Source organism: Macrobrachium nipponense, chromosome 37 (assembly GCF_015104395.2).
Source record: "Macrobrachium nipponense isolate FS-2020 chromosome 37, ASM1510439v2, whole genome shotgun sequence".
Lineage (NCBI taxonomy): Eukaryota > Metazoa > Arthropoda > Malacostraca > Decapoda > Palaemonidae > Macrobrachium > Macrobrachium nipponense.
The window spans coordinates 12,072,457-12,081,895 of NC_061097.1; the positions used below are offsets into that span (position 1 = coordinate 12,072,457).

General features: G+C 53.5%; 1 protein-coding gene across 1 annotated transcript; it reads right to left on the minus strand.

The window, feature by feature from the left end:
* Nucleotides 1-2,418: 2,418 nt before the first annotated feature.
* On the minus strand, nucleotides 2,419-3,621 carry LOC135209287 (uncharacterized). The gene has a single exon (XM_064241995.1). The coding sequence runs from the start codon at nucleotides 3,619-3,621 to the stop codon at nucleotides 2,419-2,421; it is 1,203 nt and encodes a 400-aa protein (XP_064098065.1).
* Nucleotides 3,622-9,439: the final 5,818 nt, after the last annotated feature.

A 9,439-nucleotide genomic window follows, 5' to 3' on the forward strand; every position in this document is an offset into this window, starting at 1 on the left:
CTTGTGAGAAAACCCTCTCGCTCTGACAAGTCTTTCGATAGTCGAAAGGTAGTCAGAGCGAGAGTGGGGAGGTTTTGATGATACCTCTCGAAGTGTGGTTGTCTGAGAAGATCCATCCTTCTTGGAAGGGATCTGCAAAAGTCTACTGTCCACTCCAGCACCTCTGCGAACCAATCCTGTGCTGGCCAAAAGGGGGCTATCAGGGTCATTCTTGTTCCGTTGGACATTACAAACTTTTTCAATACTTGCCCCAGGATTTTGAAGGGGGGAAAAGCGTACAGTACACGTCTACATGCGACCAATCTAGCAGGAAGGCGTCGACCACGAGAGCTCTTGGGTCTTCCACCTCTGAGCAAAAGACTTCCAGCCTTTTGGAAAGGAATGTGGCGAATAGGTCTACATGGGGAGTGCCCCAAAGAGACCAAAGACTCTGACACACTTCTGAGTGAAGGGTCCATTCCGTGTGAAGGACCTGGCTTCTCCTGCTCAGCCTGTCTGCCCTGATGTTCCTTGCTCCCTGAACAAATCTCGTTAGTAGGGAGATGTTCCTCTGGGAGGTCCAAAGTAGCAGATCTCTTGCTATTTCGTATAGGAACAAGGAGTGTGTTCCTCCTTGTTTCCGAATGTAGGAAAGAGCGGTAGTGTTGTCCATGTTCACTTGGACCACACTGTTTGTTACAAAAGGTTCGAAGAACTTTAGAGCCAAGTGTACTGCTAGAAGTTCTTTGCAATTTATGTGCCAGGACACCTGTGCTGCCTTCCAGGTGCCTGACACTTCTCTCGGTGCTAGTGTTGCTCCCCAACCCTTTTCCGATGCGTCTGAATATAACACTCGGCTTGGGTTCGGAACTTCCAGAGAAATTCCCTTGTTCTCTTTTAGAGGGGACAACCACCATTCCAGGTGTGGTTTCATTTCCATTGGAAGGAGAAAACTGTCGGAGAGAAGTCCCGTCTCCCAATTCCATGAACTCCTTAGGAAGAACTGAAGAGGACGAAGATGAAGTCTTCCTAGAGGAAAGAACTGTTCGAGCGAGGAAAGGGTCCCTAGAAGGCTTAACCATTCCCTCGCCGAAGTTCGTTCTTTCCTAAGAGAGAGACTTTCCAAGCCTCTCACGATTCTCTCTTGCGAAGGAAATACTCAAAAACCCCGAGAATCATCTGAATCCCAGATAGACTAAGTTCTGTCTGGGGATCAGCTGAGACTTCTCGAGGTTCACGAGTAGTCCCAACGACTTTATCAGGTTTAGGGTCAAAGTAAGGTCCTCCAAACACTGTCTCTCTGTTCTGGCCCTGATGAGCCAATCATCCAGATACAGAGAGATTTGACGCCTTTGAGGTGAAGAAACCTCGCCACATTCTTCATCAGGTTTGTGAAGACCTGAGGAGCTGTGGACAGGCCGAAACACAAGGCCCTGAACTGAAAGATCCTCCCCCCCCCCGTCATGAAACGGAGGTACTTCTTCGAAGAAGGGTGAATCGGGACATGAAAATAAGCGTCCTGGAGATCCAGAGACACCATCCAATCTCCTTGTCGTAAAGCCGCAAGGACTTAGGCCGAAGTCTCCATAGAGAACTTCTCCTTTAGAACAAACTTGTTAGAGCGCTGACGTCTAGTACCGGTCTCCAGCCCCCCGAGGCTTTTGCGACCAGAAAAAGACGATTGTAAAACCCCGGAGAGTTTTGATCCAGTACTAATTCTATAGCTCTTTTGTCCCACATTTGATCCACCATCAGACAAAGAGTATCCCTCAGTACAGGGTCCCTGTATCTGGCTGACAGTTCCCGCGGAATAGTCATTAGGGGAGGAACTGTCCTGAAGAAGGGGTAAGATATCCCTTCCTGATTATTGACATCAACGAGGCGTCCCGAGTTTATGAGTGTCCAGGCGTCTGCAAATTCGAGTAGCCTGGCACCTACTGGTGTTTGGAGGCTGGCTATCTCATTTCCCTTTCTTAAAGGAACGGAAAGCAGGTCTACCTCTCCTCTCAGGGCCTCTCCTTTTTGAGGGAGCTCTGGAGGGAGGGCCTCCTCGAAAGGGCTGAACAGAAGAAGTAGGTCCTTTCTTCTCAACCACAGCAGGCGGTCTCTTCTTCCTTGCAGTCTGAAGGAGAAGATCTTGTGTTGCCTTCTCAGTCAGTGAGCGAGAAATGTCCTTCACTAACTGAGAAGGAAACAAAAAGTCTGACATGGGAGCGAAAACCAGGGCTGCTCTCTGTGAGTGTGAAACAGCCTTGGTTAGAAAAGCACTAAAAATAATCCTCTTCTTAAGGAGTCCCGCTCCAAAGAGGGAGGAGACTTCTCCCGATCCGTCTTGAACTGCCTTGTCAATACATGACAGTATACTAAGAATGACTTCGGGGTCTAGACCTTCCGAGTCATGGGCTTTCTTTGACATCACCCAAGGGACAGTCTAGGAAATTAAAGACTTCCAAAATATGGAAGAGTCCCCTTGAGGAGATGATCAGTCTCAGAAATAGACCAAGTCACACGAGCTCCGTTCAATGCGTGTCTACGCGAGGAATCAACTAAGGTTGAAAAATCAGCTTCAGCCGAGGCTGGGAGAGAAAGGCCCATGTTCTCCCCAGTTCGGTACCACACACCTCTTTTTCCAGAAAGTATGGCTGGAGGCATACAGAAGGTGGTTCTGACAAGTTCCTTCTTTGTCAACATCCATTTGTCAAGAGACTGTAGAGCTCTCTTCATAGAGATAGTCGGTCTCATCTTCAGAACCGACGAAGACTTTGGCACAATTGCACTCGAAAATAGCGATCGAGGAGAAGGAGGAGCAGCAGGAGTCAAAGAATCTCCATACTCTTGCAAAAGAAGGGCTGTCAAAATTTTATAGTTAGAGAAACCTTCTCTACCATTAGCCTCGTCTTCCGAATCTTTGTCCAAACCGGGAGGAGAATCCGCTTTAAATAAGAGAGGATCTTCACAAACTTCTCTCTCTGCGGGAGACAAACTCCTACTAGGAGAAGGACTCATTGAGTGAACAGAGTCTCTTTCAAGTCTACTTGGTGCCTCGCGCCTGCTTGACTTCTCACGCCTGGCTAGCTCCTCGCGCTTGGCTGGCGCTTCTCGTCTGGCTGGCGCCTCGCGCCTGGCTGACTCCTCACGCCTGGCTGGTGTCTCGCACCTGGCTGGTGTCTCGCGCCTGTCAGGATCCTTGTCTGGCGCATCGCGCTTGGCTGGCGCCTCGCGCCTGTTAGGCTCTTCATGCCTGGAAGACGTCTCGTGCCTGGAAGGCTCTTCATGCCTAGATAGATTTTGATATCTGGTAGGCTGTTCGTGCCTAGAAAGCTGTTTGGACCTGTAAGACTTTTCTAGTCTATCTGGTACCGTAAGCCTGGCGGACACTTCGCGTCTGGAAGAGGAGGCCTCACTTCTGGCCGGAGTCTCGTGCCTGGCAGGAGAAAGGAGACGAGACTTCTTAATAGGAAGCCTAGCGTCCTTTTTGCGAGGAGGATCTCTCGAAAGAACTCCAACTAAAGAGGCTAACTGTTCTTGTACAGCTAATAAGATCCTCTTTGAAGCCACACCAGCGTCCTCTTCAATGGGAGAAGCAGGAGACCTCGAAGGTGTACGATCCTCAACTTCAGATTGTGGAGACGTCGAGACCATCTTTGCCTTCTTGATAGATGAGGGGGGCTTCCTCCGAGAAGCGCTCCGGGCTCGAGTCAAAAGCGGGTTCCTTCCAGTGCCTTTTCAGTGGCCTAGATAGATCCGAGTCCTTCCACCCTCGTTTAGGTGAAGGAGAACCGGACGAAGAGAAACAATCTCGTAGGACGCTCCTTTTGAAGCGGTCCTGAGCAGTCTGTTGCGAAACAGAGCCTGCTGAAGGGACACCTGACCGTTGGGGATTCCCCACGACCTCCATAAGGCTTTCGACTTTCCTTCTCCTCTGGGTATGTGAGCTTGGAAGAGGTCTAGGCCTGGGAGCATCGCAGAGACGGTCAGACGCCCCCTCCACAACACTGGGAACACTCACTTCACTAAGCAAATCGCTATCACTTCCCTTACCTTGCATGGCCGCCATTTTTGTCCTCATCTTATGAAGAGTAGCCTTCAGATCGGCGATTTCAGAAGCAGAATCTGAATGCAAAGCCTGTGAGGGTTCAGATACAGAGGGAAAATCAAAATAATTAATAACAGGAGAGTTAGACTCAGAAAAAGGCTCAATAGGCCTTGTACTCACACCCTTATGTGCAGCCCGTCTAATTCAATCCCTCTCTAACTTCTTCAAGTAAGAAGTTAGAGTCTTCCATTCATTAGCATTCAACCTTTCACACTCATTACAGGTGTTAGCTAAAGAACATTCAAACCCCCTACACTTACGACATACAGTGTGAGGATCAACCGAAGCCTTCGGTATCCTCACCTTGCAGCCTACATTCACACACACTCTCACACTAACACTTGAATCAGACATTCTAGCAGAAAAATCAAAAGCAAGTCCAAATCCAGTCCACGGTAGCAAATGCCAAAACAACGATCCAGGTACGTCACCAAAATATCCAATAAAGTTGATCAAAAAGTCTTGAAAAGTGAATTCCAGTCAGGAGGTAGTAACAACAATGTTGATACCACCGGCGACAGAGAAAATATGATAGAAAACGGGAATGGTTCCTAGTCCTGCCACCCAGGGCAGGCCGGTAGATCACCTGACCTACCTGTAGCGAGTGGCGAGAAATTTGAATTTCTGTCGGGGACGACGGAGTCTTAGCTAAGTATATATCTGACAGGTAAGTTGATTGTATGAAAACGGTGGGTCCTGTGCCTGTTACCAACTCTCCTTTAGTCTCCACTGAAGAGACCTCAGGTGAAGACGCCCATGAGGGACTAGCTTCTCGAGTGACAACAGGTGGCTGATCACGACTTGCCACTGCTGAGCTGACTGTTCCTGCCGAGACAGGAACCGGTCAGCTGCCTCCCTGAATCTACTGATCCGCGAGTCTGCAGGGAAGACTCGCCCTGCTACCGTGTCGATCAGCATACCCAGGTACAGGCAGTCCCTGGGTTATGACGGGGGTTCCGTTCTTGAGACGCATCGTAAGCCGAAAATCGTTGTAAGCAGGAACATCATCAAAAATCCTAAGAAAACCTTACTTTTAATGCTTTGGGTGCATTCAAAACTATGTAAACTGCATTCTTATTGCATTTTTCATTAAAAAAAACAGATCAGCCTTTGTAGGCGTCGTAACTCTGGAGCATGCGTCGTAATCCTGGAACATGCGTCGTAACCCTGGAAATAATTTCTGATGAATATAATTGAAAAGCATCGTAACCTCGGAACGTCGTAAGCCGAGACCGTTGTAACCCGGGGACTGCCTACTTCATCCTCTGCTTGGGTTCAAGATCGGACTTCTCGAAGTTCACCACGATCCCCAGATTGCGCCAGAACTCGAGAAGTCGATCCCTGTCCTGTAGCAACTGCGAGCGGGAGCTCGCCAGGACTAACCAGTCATCGAGATACCTCAGAAGACGTATCCCGGACGAGTGGGCCCAAGCAGACACCAGAGTGAACACTTGCGTGAACACCTGTGGGGCGGTTGAGAGACCGAAGCTAAGTGCCCTGAATTGGTACACCGTCCCGTTGAGGATGAAGCGGAGGTACTTCCTGGAGGACTGATGGACGGGTATCTGGAAATACACGTCCTTCAGATCCACTGAAAGCATGAAATCGTTCTCCCTGATGGAGTCGAGCACGGAACGTGCCGTCTCCATCGTGAACCGAGACTGGCGAACGAATCGGTTCAGGGGAGAGAGATCTATCACCGGGCGCCAGCCCCCTACAACTTCTCCACCAGGAAAAGAGGGCTGTAGAAGCCCGGTCACCGATCCCTGATGATCTTCACAGCTCCTTTGCTCAGCATGGTTTTGACTTCCTGTCAAAGGGCTACGTCCTTTGATGTTCCTGGAACGTAGGTCTGAAGATGGACCGGGTTGGAGGCGAGGGGTGGCCAAGATTTGAAGGGTAGCAGATATCCCTCCTGAAGGACGTCTACTATCCAGATCTCGGCACCGTAGCGCTGCCATGTTACCCAATGGCTCGCCAGGCAATCCCCCACTTCCGGCAGCAAGTGAGGGAGAACGCCGTCCCTAGCGTTTCCCGCCTCTCTTCGACTTCTTCCCTGCCCCTCCTCGTGGAAAGGAGGGCTGGGAGGGGGGGCTGATAGCGACCTCCCCTGGCAGAAGTCGAAGGCAGAGTCTTTCCTCAGGGCTTAGACGAGACAACCGTCTTAGCAGCCGAGGAAGTGCTAACCAAACTCTTAGGCTTGGCCGCAGTTGATCGAAGCTGCCCAGAAGCCTTTGAAACTGCCTGGTGTACCAAGAAGGTCACTGTCATCAGTGTGACGTCTTTTCACCGCAGCGTCCACCATCTCTCCTGGGAAGAGAGAGGAGGAACTCCATACAGGTCTGTTGCGAAGTACTAATGCCGCTTCACGCCCAGCCGCCCTGGACACTCGGGTAAGGACTGCGTCCCTATGCCTAAGTACCAGGTTGGCCTACAGGTTTACCATCTGGTGGGCGAGGTAGGAGATGGCCCTACCCCCCGACTGGCAAAGTCTCCTGAAAGCCGGGTCCCCTTCAGGATTAATATTCCCGGAGGTGGCCACGACCTTAGACACTGTGAGGGACCACAGGTCCAGCCAGGAGACTGCCTGGAAAGCCGCCATGGCGGTGGATTCCAGGGCGAGTGCCTCCTGCTGCAAGAGCCAGAGGTTCTCCAACAGGAGCTGCTGCAGAGACACTAACAGAGTTAGCCTGGCTAGATCTGGGTTAACCTGTTTGGGTGGCATTAGATCCTCGGATGGCACGTAGAATTTTCTCTATCGCAGTAGAGGAAGAGGAAGTAGCTTAGACGACCTGCCAGACAGAAGTGAACCCTCCTGTCCGGAGACGAGCGAGTCCACCCGGCCTAGCACTGAGTCGGCCAGCTCCAATCGCGGCAGACCCACCATCGCCCTGGGTTCCTTTTTAGGCCCCCAGAACGACTCGAGCCGGGACGTGGGCTCAGAAGGTGGGAGCGGCGATCCTTCCCCGAGGTTGTTGTGCTGACGAATCAGCACAATGACCTCAGCAAAATTCCTCTGGATCTCAGGAGTGACCGCATCTTGAGGAGTAGGACCATCAAGCCCCTCCAGCAAGAATGACTCCCAAGACCCTCCTACTTCAGGAGGAGGAACAGCGACAGACCCCTCCCGGTCTCCTCCCGCCACTTGCACATACGACCTGGTCGATCCGACGACCATGCCTGGCACGTAGGCCGTCGTGGCGAGATCGTGAGGGGCGCGCTCCTTGTTGCCTCGCCCTTCCTGGTGTAGCCCGAGGAAGTTGAAGGAACAGGAGAGGAAGACCCGACACTCCCCCCTCGTCACCGGCAGAACCGGTGTGCTTGGGGGGCTGCAGGCAATCGCCAACCCGCGGTGGCGATCGAGCTACAGGCCTGGTCGCGCCGCTCCCCTGGGGCGAGCGGCTGGACTGAGAACAGCGGCCTCGGTCCCGTGCGTCATAGGAGCTGCTGCTGGTCTCCCTATCTGTCGGGTCCCAATGGAAGCGGCAGTCAGGGGACCTGTAGAGACCACTGTCATGGTGGGACCGGTGTGTGTCCTCACGGCGCGTCGAACCACTGGGACCAGCCGGGGCTGGTTCCTGCGATCGAGGGACCTCTTACCAGCCTCAGCCCGTGACCGGTCAGGGACCGGCACATCAACCCTGGTAACCAGCTGGTCGCTGCGAGAGCAGCCGCTGGCCTGGCAAGAGTCACCTGAACGGCTCTCGCCAGCCTTCCGCTCCGTGCCTTGGTCCTGGCGCCGAGCGAACTCAGAAGCCTGAGCCTTGGCTGCACGGTCGCCCACGGGCCGAGCCGGAACCTGGTGTAGCGGCAGCGCCCCTAGCACCAGGCGAGGAAGTACCAGTGTTAGCCGGTACCCCTCTGGTCCTCGTCTTCTTCTTCCTTGCGGAAAGAGAGAAGGGGCCCCTCCCGAAGGAGCAGGAGGACCAGCAGAAGAAACCCCCGTCCCACCGGAGTGAGATGGTCCTTTAGAAGTTCCATAGGGAGCCTTCTTAGGGGGGGAGGAGGCAGCCTTCTTCTTCCTCAGCTTGGAAGCCTTGGAAGTCGAAGGGGAAGAGGTGGCAGCAGGCGACGAAGAAGACAACGATGACACCTTCCTCTTCTTCTTCTTCGTCAGCTCCCTCAGGACAGACTTCAGGTCCTCCATCCAGGATGGAGCCAGGGCTGCTGTTGCTGAAGCAACAGGGCCCAGCTGCACCTGTCCAGAAGGACCAGCGACTGGGGCAGCAACACCACGGGCTGGAACAACGTCGGCAGGTGCAGGAACAACAGGAGCGGATGGTACGACAGGCAGGTCAGGTACAGCAGGAGATGGGGCAGCAGCCAGCGACATCCTGGGTACCGGCGGCAGGTCCAGGGGTGAGCTCTTCGGGCATCGGAAGTCCGGGGTTGGCAGCACGAAGAACCCGGGTGGGGGAGGCACGCCTCTCCTCGGCACGGCATAGCGATCGGGCCCTGCACAGCGGCCATTGGAGTCACTGACATCACGTGCGGGGTGTAGACCAAGTGAGGAGGGGCGGCGTATCCTGGAGTCGAGACAGTAGTGGTAGTGGTGGTCACCGCTCCATGGGTGACCGGCGCAGCACCCGCCAGATGCTGGAACAGCCCCCAGCACAGGGGGGAAGGGGGGGCGAACCCCACCCCGAGTGAATGGAAGACCCCGAATACAACTGCACATCGGGGTACCTCGTGCCCTCCTCTACGCTCAACGGATCCGGCGAAGAGAAGGACCAAGAAACCCCCCCCCCCGAAGGAGGTGCCATATGCGGGAGCTGAGCCGGGGGCAGGAAAGAAGACGAAGTGTCCGTAACCAAGGGAGTGACTGGAGAGCTTTCTGACGACTCCTTGGCAGGTCTACGCTTCTTCCTATCCTTGTACAGCACCTACTGCACCTCCGACCAATAACCACAAATATTACATGGCTCAGCCCGAGAGCATTCACCCCCCCCCCCCCCCCCCCCCCCCCACCCCCGGCGCAAAGGACGAGGATAAATTTCGGGGAAAGAGCGAAAGACCCCGCACTTGAGGCCCTCCACCAGGGCACACTCTGCGGCTGATGGGGGGGCGCGGGGATAGCTCCATTGCCCGAGGTTCCATAATCAATGTTATAATAAAACAATAAAGAAAGTCACGTACTTACAATACACTTTCACAACACTGACAAACCAAGTTGAAGAAACCAAAACCCAACCAAAGCATACGACGAAGCGGGCAGAGAGCACTGACGAACACGTCCTCCACCAACACGGCCGAAAGCATAAGTGGTTCTTCACCTGCCAGTCGCGCGCCGCGCGCACTGTCGGACAAGCAGTTACCTACTGAACTCCCTTGTTCGAAGCTTACGACTGTTCCAGCTGCCGCTAG